Source organism: Amphiura filiformis, chromosome 9, assembly GCF_039555335.1.
Source record: "Amphiura filiformis chromosome 9, Afil_fr2py, whole genome shotgun sequence".
Taxonomy (NCBI): domain Eukaryota; kingdom Metazoa; phylum Echinodermata; class Ophiuroidea; order Amphilepidida; family Amphiuridae; genus Amphiura; species Amphiura filiformis.
This window is the reverse complement of record NC_092636.1, coordinates 6,905,267-6,922,056: the sequence shown is the minus strand read 5'-3', so window position 1 is coordinate 6,922,056 and position 16,790 is coordinate 6,905,267. Positions and strand designations below refer to the sequence as shown.

At 35.6% G+C, this 16,790-nt stretch overlaps 1 protein-coding gene across 1 annotated transcript; it reads right to left on the bottom strand.

The window, feature by feature from the left end:
• Positions 1–8,461: 8,461 nt before the first annotated feature.
• Positions 8,462–16,514, bottom strand: LOC140160567 (sequestosome-1-like). Its single transcript, XM_072183811.1, is given in 8 exon segments — positions 8,462–8,785; positions 9,266–9,383; positions 10,454–10,722; positions 11,193–11,490; positions 11,805–12,028; positions 13,100–13,195; positions 16,342–16,480; positions 16,482–16,514. Coding segments are annotated over 8 exon segments (1,323 nt in total). The 3' UTR covers positions 8,462–8,639.
• Between the last annotated feature and the right edge of the window lie 276 nt (positions 16,515–16,790).

Sequence of the window (16,790 nt, the reverse complement as noted above, 5' to 3'; positions counted from 1 at the left end):
GTTTTTGTCTCGCCTGAATGTTCAGGGAGAGACTTAGTAATCACTATGGTGTGTGTGTGTCCGTGTGTGTGTGCGCGTTTGTAAATGCCTCCAACTGTGGAGGTGTGTGTGTCTTGTCACATTCACACTGTGGAGTCTGCTAACAACCGTGGAGCTCCACAGTTGAAGATAAGCTCAAAAATGGGGTTTTTGGGCCATAGAGGGGGGTATACCACCTGTCATTTTCTGATTAGAGCAACCTCCACAGTATGGCGGTTGCTGTCACATACAAGGTCAAAGGTCAACGGAGGTCACCAAATCTTTTAATAATTAATTTTCAACTGTGCATCACATATCCCAATAACAGCTTGATCGGTCATGTAATTAAGGAAATATGACGACTTTAAGATAGTCGCTTTCCATGTAAAGTATAGCAAAGTAGCACTTTCAATGAGTGATAACTCGTAAAGGAAGCATCTTTCTGTTTTGATTTATTACTTTGATGAAATAGTTCTTTGGTTTTGCCAAATTTTTGGAAGGTCATTACGGGGTCATCCGAGGTCACTCAGGGGTCATCTGAGGTCAAGTTATTAAAAACTTGTATGGGCATGAAACTTGGTGGGTACAGTCATCATTTAAAGCCAAATTTTTGGAAGGTCATTTTGGGGTCACCAGGGGTCATCTGAGGTCAAATTAGTAAAAACTGTCGTATGGACATGGAACTTGGTGGGTACAGTCAACATTTAAAGCCAAATTTTTGGAAGGTCATTTCGAGGCCACCAGGGTCATCTGGGGCATGAAACTTAGCACGAGGGTTACAGTCAACATTTAGAGCCAAAATTTTAGAAGGTCATTTCAGGGCCACCAGGGGTCATCTGAGGTCATATTAGTAAAAACTGTTGCATGGGCATGAAACTTGGTGGGTACAGTTACCATCGGCCAGATAATCGTGCCCAGCCGATAACTGCCAAATTCATTTACCTCTCTACCAACAGTTATCGCAAAAGCAGGCGGTCACAAAAGCAGGCGAGACTCGTGGTTCGAGAACCGCCTTGTTTTAATTCAACCTGTGAAATGTCGATATTTAATGTTAAGCCTGTAATATATTTATGTGTAAATATGAAATAATATTGTATATAAATGTGGTCACATATATTAAGTTGGTACCCCAAAAAAAGGTGGATTTGTCACATTTTCGGTGACATGTGTTGAATGTTTCCCTCATAAAAAATGTTTTAAGCATAGCAGGGATGCAGATTTGGACTTGGATGAGAGCCTATTTATTTGCCTAAAAGTACCACAAACAAAAAAATAGATCCTGTACACCAATTAATTACAGCAGCTAATTAACTCTAATTAGTCAGGGGTGGATGTGGTGGGTGTGAGGGTGGTGGGTGTGAGGGGGTGCACATTTCCTATGGGTGACTGTGCGTGTTAAAAAGTTTTTTCTTTGTAAAATATGTTTTAAGGCATAACAGGAATTCACACAAAAACTTAAATGAAAGAATATTAATTTCTTCAAAAGAATCACAACCATTTCCATTAATCAGGGGCTTTAATTAATTATAGCCGTCGCTTAATTACTCCTAATTAGTCAAAGAATGGAAGAAATTATGCAATTGTACTGTACATGCAAGCTTGATCTATTCTACAGTGCTGTTACTTTGACTCAAAATAGAGATGAGTTCTTGTTGTCCAATGCTGATCATACAGATATACTCTGTAGTATTATTTCCTTATACTTTATAGTGAAAGATTTTCATGAAGTCAAAAGTACAAATACATTGTACACATTCTCATTAGTAGATGTATGTCGCAACAGAGCACACTTTTGGCAATTATCATCACCCTGTATGAAACATTGATAGCATTGTTAGATGGTGAAAGTGATTTAACAATTGCATGTAGTACATGTCATGTACATATGAATATTCATTCTTGATTCTCTGTCTTTAGGTAAAGTGTACTTGAACATCACCGTCATGCTTTGTACATATAGGCCATAACATGCAAGCTATATTTAGTCAGTAAATGTATAATTTTGACACACCCTATAATGTTCTATTCATTTGTAATACACATGAAATCTGTGGAATTCACTTGAATACTATAAGCAATGCAAGTATAACCAGAATTCAAGTGGTAGATTTAACTGTCAACATTTCTGCTGGGAATTTTGCCACTCAAGAATAGCATTTCACACAGTCTATGGTAAAATTTGGCACACCCTGTATAATAAGCAATCATTTTATCAGAGTTTCATGTCATATGATCACATACTGTTTTCAAACTATCATAATGCAGCATCAAAACTGAGATTTTAGTCAGTAATCTTAGAATATTGAGCTACTTCAGTGGGATTACATATCATATAATATATTATGTTCGCTTTTTTGCACACCCTGTATAGTGATCGTACAGATAATCAATTGATACAAATGTTGTGTTTTTAGAAAGGGCAAACTGTGTACTTTCTTAAAATAAAAATGAATTTCAGTTACTACATACTGGGAAATGATGAGACTAGCATAATACTATTCAACTTTTTGTGTGAAATTATTTTGTTACACCCTATATTACCTATCGATCACCCTGTATATTCAAATGCTAACTAATGTATTGTCAATCCTTGAAACATAAGCTTTTCAGAAATGTATGGGTTTACATATTTTTCTTGAACTACATTTGAGATATAACCAAAAAGGTGCAAAAGGAGGTGATTTCAACCAAATTTCCAAATGTGCACCAATGGGGTACCAACTTAAAAAATGTGACCATGTATGTAAATAAAATAGATTACACAATTAGCAAAAAGTACTACACTTTGTAAAATAAAAGTTGTTTTTAAACAACATAAGGTGTATGCAATCAGTGCTCGTTGACTGGGTTGATACCTGTAATCATGTTATCTACCAAGTCAAGCTTTAAGGTTACTTTAATACACAATGGTATTTACCAGGGTTGCGTGACACGGTGACAATGAGTTCATTGTACTATTCAGCACCTAATAGTTGTGATTATGGCATCCATTTTAAGGTCCACTAACTCTCATGGTGACGATGTGCCCAAAATTTACAAATAAAAACTTTTTTAGTCAATTATAAGGTATAGTCAAAGGAGTCGATATGGCAAGAAGCAACATAATTGTCAAAAGCAGACACTTTTGGGCAGGTTATCAATTTTGAGGTTTTTGCATATCTTAAATACAGAGATATTTTGCTCCACAACGCCGTTTTCTCCAATGAAATCGGACATTCCTAAGCGAAGATATTGAGTTTGTAAGTTATGGTATTATAAAATTGGAAATTAAGATATCGGCCTTTAAAAATATTATTGACAATGTTGAGAGTAGGAATTACCTTGAAAAATGTCTCAAAAAATACAAGATGCCAGTTATATTCCAGTCTGAAACTATCAGACAATATTTCAAACATTTTCAATATCACAAATTTGCAACAACTAAAATTGTGAAAAACTCACACCCGGGTAGATTTTTGGATATTTCTCCATTTACGAACCTGCCCAAACGTGTCTGCTTTTGACATGACACGTCACAATTATTACACAAATGCCCAGAACTTGTAACAGAAAACACTGTAATTGTCACAAATAAATTATGTAGGCCTATATATCATGAGTATAGACCAATTTCAACAATTCAGAAAATTCAAAATATCACCAGGTAATATTTTTAGATGAATGTAAACATGTAAAATTATTAGCTTAACTTATTAGGCTCTTTTTTGAGGACGCAAAAGAAAAAAAATCACCAGGTCTGAGTCGATATAGTCAACATTTTTGCCTTATAATATGCACACTCTGATGTAAGAGTATTCCTCATGCAATGGTCATATTGATCATTGCATTTGATTCTTCTTAGAATTGTAATACCAGGGGCACATCCAATTTGTCTGTACTTCCTTATATAGCTTTATATTGATTTTGAAATTGGGGCGCAGGTAAACAAGGGATTTGATACCCGGATTTGATACAGGAAACTAGTTCACATCACCAGTATTCATTTTGCCATTATCAAGAATTGGCTGTTTTTGCAGAGATCCATTTCACAAAGTTGTACGGAAATGCAGCATTATTTGTAAACATGTCAAAATGAAAAATATTTCGTAATTTTGGTATATGTGACACAATCTAGTCCATGGGGGCCAAAGGTGGCAAATTTGAAACTGAGATAGAGGTATAAATATGGAGTAAAAAACAATAAAATACATAAGAAATTAGACATAAAAATCTTACTTTAGAACCAAGTATGCTAGACCTTTGGTGTTTTCAGTAAATGATAGCTTATTGTATGCATAATGTAATAATTACAGTAACTCAATTTTCAAAATTACCTCCTTTGGCCGCCCATGGACCAGATTGTGTTACATATTCCAAAATATGTGCCCCTTCCGAAATTATACCTTTCAATATTTGATTTGATTTATGAAATAGAGGGTAACCATTAATCGGTGCTGAAGCATTGCTTTTCAATTGGGCCCTCTTTACAGGGGTACTACTCACCCTAGCCCTTAAGCCCTACTTTTTTTTTTTTAATTGACTGTGATAAATGCATGATACATATGGTTCTCTCTACTAGGGACCAGTCACCAATGGCTGAGCACTCTCATGATCAGTTCATTTACCTAATTCTAAATGAACCACTGGGACTGGGAGAGTGCAAATCTGAATCTAATCTACAGAGGTTGGCAATTACATTTACATTTTTTCAAGCAAATACCCCAGTAAGTTGCCACCGCTGGGAATTGAACCCAAGACCTCGTGCACCAGAAGCAAGTACTCACCCAATAGAGTAAACACTGTATAGAAACCAAGTGGTTTTGTAGTATTTATTAATGGCATAAAGTAAAACGATTGAACTGCTAAACACCCTTTTCAGCCTGTACCAATTTTTAGGAACATAAATCCATCTTCTGACAATTACATCTTTTGGGAATCTTGGATCAAATTTGTTTGGAAAGATATTTTACTGTAGTCTTCCTGCAAACCTATTCGCCACTTGCACGGTTCCGCCATTATGCACTATATGCAGGGAGAGCCTCGAACTGGCAGCATACATGAAAGGAAGAATTACGTAACATTACACAGAATGTTATATGACTGGTTCAATTCCCATTCATGTATGCTGCCAGTTCGAGGCTCTCCCCGCACATAGTGCATAATGGCGGAACCGTGCAAGTGGCGAATGAAGATAAGGTAGCAAAGTTCATTCAGATCACAAAGCTTAGAGAAAATAATATGCATCTGCAGTCTAATACTATCACCACTTTGTTCTCACATGGCAAGACTGATCAAGAACAAAACAATTGAGACTTGTTGTTTTCATTTGTTTTCCACTTTTATTCCAATGACCTTTTCTGCTCATTATCAATATGGTCCTATTCACTAGCAGTGTGAATTGCACATTATTTCATCTTGAAACCAGCTATATATTATATAAGAGGGGTATTTTGTAAAAAAAATACAATAAATATTAAAATACAAATACATTTCATTGAACTGTATTATTTGTTACAATAAAATATAAATAAAAATGCAATAATAATCCTGTTTAGTTGTGTTTTGTTACAAGTACAACAAAATAGTACACTGAAACTTTGTAGATTATTCCATTCCATATTCCTGTCAATACGCACTTTTAATTCACTTTCCAGTTGGTATCCTTTTAGCACTGAATAACAATATGATTTTTAAATGCCAAGAATTTGAAGGATACATAATATTCTATCACCATTGGATACAGTATATAGTTGCATGCATGGAAACACAGGGTAAAAAAGTGTTCAGTTTCTAGACATTTATTGATCCATTAACAGTATTGAGAAGGCTGTATGTCTAATTATTTGATGATAAAAAGGGTTCAAGTTCTGATAGATGCACTATTGAACTGAAGATGAGCAAAGTTTCAACTAAATTAACAACTTTTAACAACATGTTGCTCTTTGGAATACAGTAAGGATGTTACGGTGTTGGGGAAAACCCAAAACAACCAAATTTCAAAAATGTGTTGTGTGCAAAAGAAAACCAGCAAGAATGCCCATCGATGTCATGTCCCGAGTACACAAAGTGAGAGCATCAATTTTTGAGACATAAAATTTCAAATTAATTCAAAGATAAAAATAAATTTTAAAAAGTTAAAAAGTAAAATAAATTTTTTTTAAAACCAACTTGAAGTGTACACTTTTATACCCTTATTACAAAATGTTTCCACATGCATGTCAACTGGCTTCAGATTTGTATGCTAGCAACTTTCAAATGCCAAGCCATGTTGTGAGTAGAATTGACTTTCAAATAAAATACCTTAATGGACTATAGTTTGAAGTATATTAGAGAATTACTGGCCTTGGCCACATGTATATGATGGAAACATTCAAGCATGAGTGCCCCGGGATGAGTGCACAAGGTTTGATATACATTTGCTATATACATAGTTGTCAGTGTTGACTTCTATGCCATATACCATCACTTAACTCATGCAAAGTAAGATGTTTGGATTAAGACTCACAAAAGTTTTCATATAAAATATTTCCAATGTTACCAATGTTGGGTATTAAAATGTATTGCTTATATTGGAATATATGTTTTCTCCGACTTGGAACTAAACTTGGTCCATTAAGGTACTTTAATCCAATGTATATACAGAGCGTATCAGATCATATTGTTAAGGCGACTTTTACATAGAGATGAAGTGAGACATATTTCTGAACTTGTCGATAAGTGGAGTGATTTCTTCATTGATTTAAAAAAAACCACACATTTAAACAGGGTGATGACATAGTTATAAATAAACTCTTTATGGCACCCAAGCTCTATTATTTATAGAGGTCAGCATGTAGATTAATTGACTGCCACCTGATCCATATCATTTTGTTCAAGGGAAGAAATATTTAACATGAATTTCTCCATGGTAAAAAAACCTTATTCGACTCTATGCAGAAGTCAGACCGATGTGCAAACTCTAGTTTTGGAGAACTGATGGATGCTTGTGCAATAACCATGGATACAAGGAATAGTTGAGCCTATTATATTGGACTCTATGGTTTGACTTTGACGTATATGCAGTGTTGTGAAGTTAATTACAACACTATTAAAACATGGGTCTTCGGTCTTAACCAGGTGTTTACGTGCGAAAACAATTGAGATTGAGAACAACAAATTGTAGGATTTCAGTGTAAAAATCTTTTCTTCTCAAATCTACCTGATATCCATGGTAATTGACAATCAAGTTGTGACTTGAAAGCAATCATGTCCAAATCTAATGTCTTTTACAATCACACTAAGCTAAAAGATACACACTCCATGTTTCATAATTCATGTATTCTGTGTCCATAAATAATTTGTATGCAAATTTTTAGGTCATTTCAAGTTTAGAATGTTAAACTTGAAATGATATGAACTAAATCTTTATTTCAAGTTATACTAAGTTAAAAAAAATGTGCAAAATGAAGAATTTCCCCCATCCCCTAAAAATGGACCAATCTTAGATAGAATGTGATTGAGAATAGCGATTCAGGAGAGAATGGTAAACCACCTGAAACATGCATGTAAGCGAGCAAGGATGAATTCCTTCATTGCACCAAAATCATGATATACACCCTATGAGTGAATACCAATGTCCACCATTACATAATAGAAATTGGTTTATACCAATGTTGTTTGAGACTATCTCATCTAAAATGGTCTTAAAATCATGTACTGTTACAAATTTATTATGTTGCCATTTGGGTTATTCAATGCCGGTAAGATGTGAAAACACCACAACTCAAATACATTGTTCCTTTTTATACAGGATAAAATATTCCAGATGGGACTTTTCATTTTTGTATGACACTTAAGCTGTATGTGTTAAGAAAATTTTGTTTGGTTTACTTAAGTTGGAAACAACAGGCATATATATGCATGACTCCCCATTGTCAGTGTGATTTCATGGTGAACTACTTGATGAATACAGAGGTAGATTATGCCTTCTTTACTAAGTACTAGTAATATTTTATTACTAAATTGTGTGCATTTGCTCAAGCAAATCGGCCTTAAACCAGTGCATGGTTTTTGAACCCAGTTATGTGTAGAACTGGTTCACAGAATACATAAAATATTGGCATGGTATACTAACAAGGATTTTAGTAAATATTGGTAGAATAAAATAGCTGGTGTTACGTAAGTGCTAAGAGATCTGCAATCACTGTATATCCAGACCAGCTAAGACATACATGCATGATCCCTTAGGTTTTTGTCAGCAAGTGAAAATAACTTGTGTTTTACCTTACAATGTGTGATACCGCTGAGAACCATTTTGGTTAATTAAAGAGGAAAGTGCTTTTATCTGACATATTTCAAAGAGTTGTACTGATGTAGACAACTCGGTATAATAGGTTGATCTTTGAAATTTCTTTTAACCATAAACCTGAATACATCATACATGTATGTTGATCATGTATTGTCTAGTAAGTTAATACATAATACAATTACTGTTGGACTGGTTCAACATTATAATAAAGTCTTGCTTTAGCAAACTAAGGCATGTTTGGAACTATCAGTAGTTCACCACAACATTTAAGGAATGTCCATTTTGCTGGTATCACAACACAAAATCTTGGTAATAAACAAGTTATTTTCTCCAGACTATTAGACCGGTATTCATTTTACTGCTGTTGGTTACGGCGTATGGCATCCAGAACACGATTGATATCACCTCCTTTAGCCTCCACAAGATGAGTCAACCAGCCGTCATCATCGTCAAACCCCATGGCTTGGAGTTGTTCGACAGCAGAATTGATTCCTGTATCATCTGAAATGATATGAAGCCAATGAGTTCAGTTTAAAAAAGGATGTTATGTTAAATCCATTTTGGGTTGGTGTTTATTTTTGAATGGGGAGTGCGGTAGCAATTTGGGATAGTAGGATCTTACATGCAATTTTAATACTTAGAAATGTGTTGTACTTTCATTTGTATTCTGATATCATTTATTGATACAGTTCAAAAGCTTGAGACTTTCACTTGTAGGACTTTTGCTTTAAAAGCTGCTATCATTCACAATACTATTTCAAATAACTACTTATAATCACTTAAAATTGATTCATATTTGATGCACTCTGCACCATCTGGAAATCCACTAGGATCGAACATGAATATTAATTTTAAGTACCCAACTCATTATCTGTATGTAGCAGGATTGCATGATAAGTCAGGGGACTTTAGTGACATCAGGTAGTGCATTAGGTAGTTGCCTTTATTTAGCTTCCCCCTCTTATAGCTGTGTATTCTTACCTGTTTGTGGTGATGCCCCTTGCTGACCATCTTTATCATCTGTTTTGTCTTCTGTTACCATCGTCCATTCTCCATCCTCAGGACTCCCTGATCCACCACTACTTCCTCCTTCAGTCTCCTGCAAGTTGTCAATGAAAAAACTTTTTTTAATGAAAAGTGCATAGAAAACTAGAAGAAGAGTATTATTTATCATGTTTATATTCCCAAAAAATCGCAATACATTGACTGGTTTGATCAAATGTAATACCGTATTTGTTCCATTAACCGCCCATGCCCCTATAAGCGCCCACCCAGCGACTTTCCAACAAGCAAGGCGGTTAAGGTGGTTATGGAGGCATTATAAAAGTGCTCTAAGCATGTTTTAAACAGATTAATTGAGTAGAGCAAAGTACACTGATCAATATGCCTTTTGTTTGGAGTCAATCGGACATACGGTTTTCAAAATATATCAATTTATATTTTCTTTGTATCTTATTGTTTTTATCAATAATCAATGAAGTTAATGAGCTAAAATGACCGGAGAAGCTCATTAACATATAATTTTTGCCAATATTTTGCTAAAAATCCATGCATAAATGTTCAGGGTACTTTTATTTTGCATACTTTTGTCCTGAAAGTTGGTCAAAGTGTTTCTAATATGTTCTAATGTATTATATAGAGAAGCCGCCCCCTAATTTGCATATTTGCATAATTAATTAGCATTTATGCAAATTAGCTCATTAATTATGTAAATATGCAAATATGTAAATATTCAGTTTTAATGTAATTTTTGCGAGAAAAACTGCCTTTTTTCAGAAAAAAAAAAGTTACTTTTGTGAGGACATCCCCGTTGTTTTAAATGAACTAAACCATTACGAACATCTAAGCAGCGCCGAATCGCGTTTTAGTTCTCGCACGTGTATTATGCGAACGCATTATCGCGCGATCATTGAGAAGCAACAAGCGTGCCGCCGTTGCGTGGCGGCGCTACCTGACTAATATCACTATCAACTATTGTGAGATATTATACACCAGAAAACCAATCAAATTACGTGAATTCTTTACAAGACGCACCCATAGAATAAGAATAGTGAATATTCTTTACCTCTTTACCAAGAAAGTAAGACCATCAAATTGTAAAGTTAAATGTCATGGGCATTCACCAAAGCACTAAGAACCTCTAATCTCCAAAGGTGTTATATAACTTACCATTGCTTCTGCTGCCTTGGATGTACTCTCACCATCTGTCTGTTTGGCTTCCATCTCTTCTCCATCTTTCTGTTTTTCTCCTGTCTCTTTGCTTGGTGCTTCATCTTGTTTTCCTTCCTGGTTGGTCTTGCCTGTACCGTTGCCATTTCCTTTGCATTTACCCTTTCCTTTACGTCCTGAACATCCACTGCCACCACGCCATCCACGACCACCTCCATGACACTTACGACGCATACCACCGATTGAAGTTTCTATGTCTACATCGATACCTAAAAAAATGCAATTTGGTGTAGAAAATAAAATAATTATTGTCTGCTGATCACAACCGGATAATGAATACCACAATTAATTAGACATACCCACAAGTTTTCAAAATATCAACTGATTTTAGATTTTTCTTTCCTATGTAAGAGGTACAGGTGGTTGACCATTTTCAGTTTTTTTTCTCAATATTATTCTGCTTATACTACATGTATACCGAGTCCACTTTCACTAATACAAGACATATAAGAAATGGCCGATCAATCAAGCTGGCAGTTATAGGATAACATAGTTTCAGGTCATGAAATTTAATCTTAAATTCAATCTTAAATATTTCTGATCTGTCAGTCTGCTAGACTAGCTCACACATCAAGTACGTGTCTATAAATGCAGCCCACAAGATGTGCCCAGTTATATATTTTACAAGTCTTGACTTCATTTATGAGAGTTATCCTCAAAAATATAAATTCATACATACCAAGTGGATCCAACAACTGAGCAACTTGTTCCCCAACATGCTGCATGAAGTCACGGGCACCTTCCTCATTAGGATTACCAGGCCCACCTGGGAATTGCTGTTGCTGACCCTCTCCTTGCTTCTGCTGACCCTCTCCTTGCTGCTGCTGTTGCTGTTGCCCGCAAGCACTAGCCTCTCCCTGCTGGTCGTGGCAATGTGACCCCCATGGGCCTTGGTTACCATGCTGCTGCTGCCACCACCAGTGGCGCCAACCTGGATGTCCAAAGCCACGCCAGATTTTGGGGTGGCACTTAAAGCCCTGAATAGAAAAAAAAAATGTTTGGAAATATTTAGAGATTTACTTGTAAAATGGCAGTTTACTGGATTTTATTTGCCTCTATGTATTAACGTTAGTGCACTTCAGTACATAGCAAAGCTTCTTGATGGGTTTCATTATAGTATAATACACACTGCTGATGTTTTTATCATTTGAGAGAATGCATGTTAGCTCATAATTAGGATATTTTCAAAATAACAAAATTGGATTCAGATGATTTTTTTTTTATTTTGACATATATTTTGAGTAAGATTTTGATGCCTATAATTAGGTGTCAAAATTTGATCGTGACTTACCCCCTGTTGGGTACGGCCAACCATAGGCTTGCGGAACTTGACAAACTCATGTTCAGGGTGGACACCTGTTTCCTCACATTGCTTGCACAAGTCATAATCTGGGCAGATGATGCACTTAAAGCGTGGTCCACGGATGCCACCATCACACCCATCACAAACAACACCTGGGTGGAACACTTCTCCTTCTGCTCCAGCAGCTGTGCCTTGGTTCTGCTTTCTCTTCTCTGTAATCAGAAACCAGAAAAAACGTGTATCACTTGCTTGTAAAATTATAAATTTGTGTTGAATACAATATGTGGGGCAGCAGGGTGTTAGGTAGCCATCGATCAGTTTGGACAAGTAGTTTGCTTCTGGGACAGGCAAAATTAATGCTTGTGACATAATGCTGAATTCTAAAAATAATGCTTGAATAAGTTCTGTGAACTCAAAACAAGACCAGGCTAGATAGTAATTATAGCTATTTGAACTGATTAAACCCCTAGAAAGTGCCTTGCTCAAGACCCTTTTAAGGCCAGCAATAATATATGAAGTGTGTAAATATCCCGGGGGGCACTCAAATATGACAGTGTACATGATGCGTGACCAAATTTTTTCAAACATCCCTAAACGAGTTTTACCCTACCACAAATTTAGCCCCTAAATAAGGCAATTTAGTGTAGAATTTACCCCCTAATGAGTTTTTGGGTGGTGAAAATGCAACAAATGTACCCTTTTTGGACTCATAATTTACCAAAAATTTGAAAAGGTACCCTAAACAAGTTGTCCAGTTTCAGAAAACTACCCTTATTCTTGAAAATCACTGTTTTTTAGACCCTAAACGCGTCACGCGCGTAACTTTCCTTGCCTAAAAAAACACCCCCTTTTACTTGTTTTTTTTGGTCACGCATGCGTACAGACCATTTATGTGAGTGATCCCCCCGGGGTAAATATTTGGAATACAAATACACCTTGCAAGGCATTTTACAGTTGTCTCTGGCTACGGCTGTAGCTTGCAGTGGTGTCAGTAAACAGACCTGGAAGATACAGATACCTAAGTACCGTGTCTTTTTTAAAAACTTGTTCAAATTTCAAGAAAGTATGTGTATTGATATGAAACACTAGCTTTCCAGGCCAACTTTATGAGATTAACAGATAAATTCAAAATCACAGTTTAAAAACAGATGTTGATGCAAAATATTATGAAGATCCATACCATATTATAAAGTTACTGAATAAGACCCATATTTTCCCTCCGAAAACAAATGCCAGAAATCAGAATAATATTATGAAATGTGGCAATCTCTAGAATTTCTTACCTGTTACGTAGATACGGAACACATTCTCCTCCAAGGATCCCAAGGCTTCCATCAACTCTTCATCACTTGAAAAACTTATCATCTCATTGTCAGCATCTAAAATAAATAATTGCAATTCAGGCTTTTAGAAATGGAGTTCCAGTATGTTTGTATCCTAAATCATGATAGTTATTTTTTTCCAACTAGTCATACATCAATTCAATTCAATTTTATGCACCTGTCTTAAAGGTCCGTAACCCGATCGACAGCATCATCCCCCGATTTTTTCATTGTTGATGAGGTTTTGGTATCACATAATAGATACTATTTTTCTCATTACTATCCTGAAATTTGGCGCTCCAAGTCGATGTATTTCCGGAGAAATCATGAATCACAGCGGTTTTACAGGTTACCAGTTTGTAAACAATGGTAAATACTTTGGATTTCTGGGAGGAATTATGAACGAAATATCAGTCACCGCAACAGCTACTTTGGTTTCGCGTCATACACATTCTGTGAAAAAAGCGAACCACACTAACTGCTGAGAAGACAGTGCGCCGTATATAGTTATGAAAACGGCATCAGTTGTCGTGGTGTGCTAAATAGCTCAATTGACTAGCGCGTTTGTTTTTACCCGAGAGGTACCCGGTTCAAAACCCGGTATCGGAAGGTTTTTTCTTCTCCATTTTACCCAAACTTTTTTATATTCATTTGAAATGTACATATTGCAAGGGAAATATATTTTGTTTCCTTTTTTTTTTCTGAAACGATGCGAAAAAAAATCATTTTCCGTTCAATACGGGCCGGGCATTGTACAGCATGTCAGCATTCGTCATTGCCTGCCCAGAATGCAATTCACGTATACCAAGGTATTGTATTGCAAATTTGGCTATTTATTCACATTTACGCTGAAAATGCTCTCGTTTTTTCACAAAGCAGCATAAAGGAGGCGATATTTGATATTATTATGTAATTTTAAAGACAATCCATATCCAAAACCAATAGGGTTACCCCTTTAAAGCTAATTACTTGGGGATATTATGTGATTCTCTTTTAAGCAGGGCTATTTTAACGCGATTACGTTTGTGCAGTGAGAATAGAAATCCGTGCAGTGATAATTAAAAAATCTGTGCTTAAAATATTTCTATACTAGTTTCAGCCCGAAAAATGACTAAGAAATTAAAGAAGTTCCTCCACAAAGTAAGACTAATCCAGTCGGGAAATCCTATATCCTATAATTTGTTGTGATCAGTCAAACATTCAATTGGCAGGGGAAATCAAGCAAATATTGCCTCACAATGCCTCTGGTAATGCCAGAATGAACATTTTTAATGTACAAGGGTATATCAAAACAGCTCAAGAGCAGGGACAATAAAACTTTGGGGGCTCCATTCTACTTCAGTGCCAATGAGGTTAAGAAAATGGCAGTTGTTCCAATTCTACCTTACAAAGAGTGTGCTGACATTCAAAATTTATAATATGTCCCGTGGACAAGCATTAAAATCGAGTATCGCTGTAAAATGTGTCAGAACAACAGAACGGTAAGTGCTAATTACTTGATTTTTTTTTTCATACAAGGCCTCTAACCACTAATGAATATAATCATGTGTTTTAAATCCTAAAAGTTCAATCTGGTTATAAAGATGGATTCTTTGCACTATTGCACTTTTTTGACTCACCCTGTATATTGTTTTTAGAAAATAAACACCCTGGACTGAACATCTTAGTGTTTTAAGTTGATCACTATAGACATTTAGTGCATGAAACGTGTGTCTAATCTTTTGTAATGAAATTTATATGCAACTTTTTTATGCAATTTGCCGACAACTTAAATGCACCTTTGCATAACACTTAAGTTGCAGAAATCTCATCACATTTTGAGAACTTTACGCTACTGTGCAACATGTTAAGAGATGGTAGGGACACGTGTGTATTGCATTCAACATTTAATAAAGAGGTTCTGTGTACTTTTATGGAGTTATCAAAAATGACAATTCAATCAAATTTGTTACTATTATTACATTTTACAGATATTAATTTCGTGCAATTGTAGGCACCTGTGTGCATTTTTGCATAGTTTGTATTCATTATTGCATATCAATACCATCAATACCATAAACTTAATGGCATTAATGATCCTAGTGTGTACTTTCATGGAGCTGTAGGTAATTAAAAAATAATGACAAGTCAATTAAATGAATTAGTTAAATACATTTTAGTGAACCAGATGTATCAATTTTCAACTTTAAGTGCATATCATTAGATTGATAAACTTTACTTCGAGGACTGTTAAATGTCAAAAATATCATTTTTTAATAATTTGTCATAAAATTTGTATTATATCACAAATTTCAAAAATTCAAAATTATTTGATATCAGTTAAGGCTACAAATGTATTTCTCGTACTCAGAATGCATGCAATTTAGTATGTCTGAGTGATGTGCTCTCAGCCTTTAACGTCAAAAATGAGTCAGTAAAATGTGTGATTTCAACGCGTGATTTGGAAAAGTTTACAGAACTCGAGGGCATACAACCCCTTCCCTCAAGCTAGTCTCCGCTAGCTGTTGTTTTAGATTTCACGTTTGCTAACGTGCAGTGACTTTTTTCTTCTAAAATAGCCCCTGCTTTTAAGGGTATCATATGGTTCAACAAATATCCACATACAATTGTAATTTGTGTCCGTCGTCAGAGAGCAAAAGTACCGTAATTAACCCCAGGGGGGCACTCCAACTTTGGAGGTGACGTGTATGTAGGGCTGTTAAGACCCCTTTTTCAGCATCGCTGTCACCCAAAGACCCCATATTTTTTTTTTCAACACATGCTCTGTCACCCGAAGACCCCTATTTTTCCATTTGATCTGTCACCCTAAGACCCTTACAAGTTCAATTTGAACAGCAACTTTCATTTATCACTGATTTTGTTACTTATTTTGAAAAAACAATGAAATTTGAAGCCATTTTGAACTAGAAATTCGATTTTCGAGGATTTTGTGGCACTTTTTCGGCTCTCACCCAAAGATTCCATTTTAAAAAAGGTCATGTTCTCACCCAATGACCCCATATTTTTTACATTTTGCTCTCACCGAATGCTAAAAATCATGCTCTCACCCAATGACCCCATATTTTTTACATTTTGCTCTCACCGAATGCCCCTTAGTGCGAAAGTGCCAGCCCTACACCTATATCCATTTCATATTGAAGTGCCCCGGTAATTAACTATAAACATTAACAACATACAGCATAATGTGATTGACAAATTCCTACCTTTCCATGCAAGAGTAAACCTCTCTGGTCTTCCAAGAGATGGAAATACTTGAGCCACTTTCTTTGACAAATACTCATAGCTGGATGTCACATCATGATCTACCGTGAATCGGCGGATCTCAGGGTTAGCATTATCACTGGCGCTTCAGGTAAGCTTTCACAGTCAGAGACATTTTGATACTGCAAGACAAAAATAGGCATATACTATTAGTATTTATAAAAATCTACTGCAATGCAATTACTAAATGATTGATTATTTATGTATTTGCCACATGATCATTTGAAAACTGCTTCTTCTTCTTCTTCCAGTTGTAGTGAAGGCTTCTTGAAAAGAAGATTACTCACTATTACTTCTATTGAAATTGAATGCATTTATATGAACGTCTCCTAATTGTGTCCAAATTCAAATTACTTTATATTTTATAATACCAGCCTATAAATTTATTATC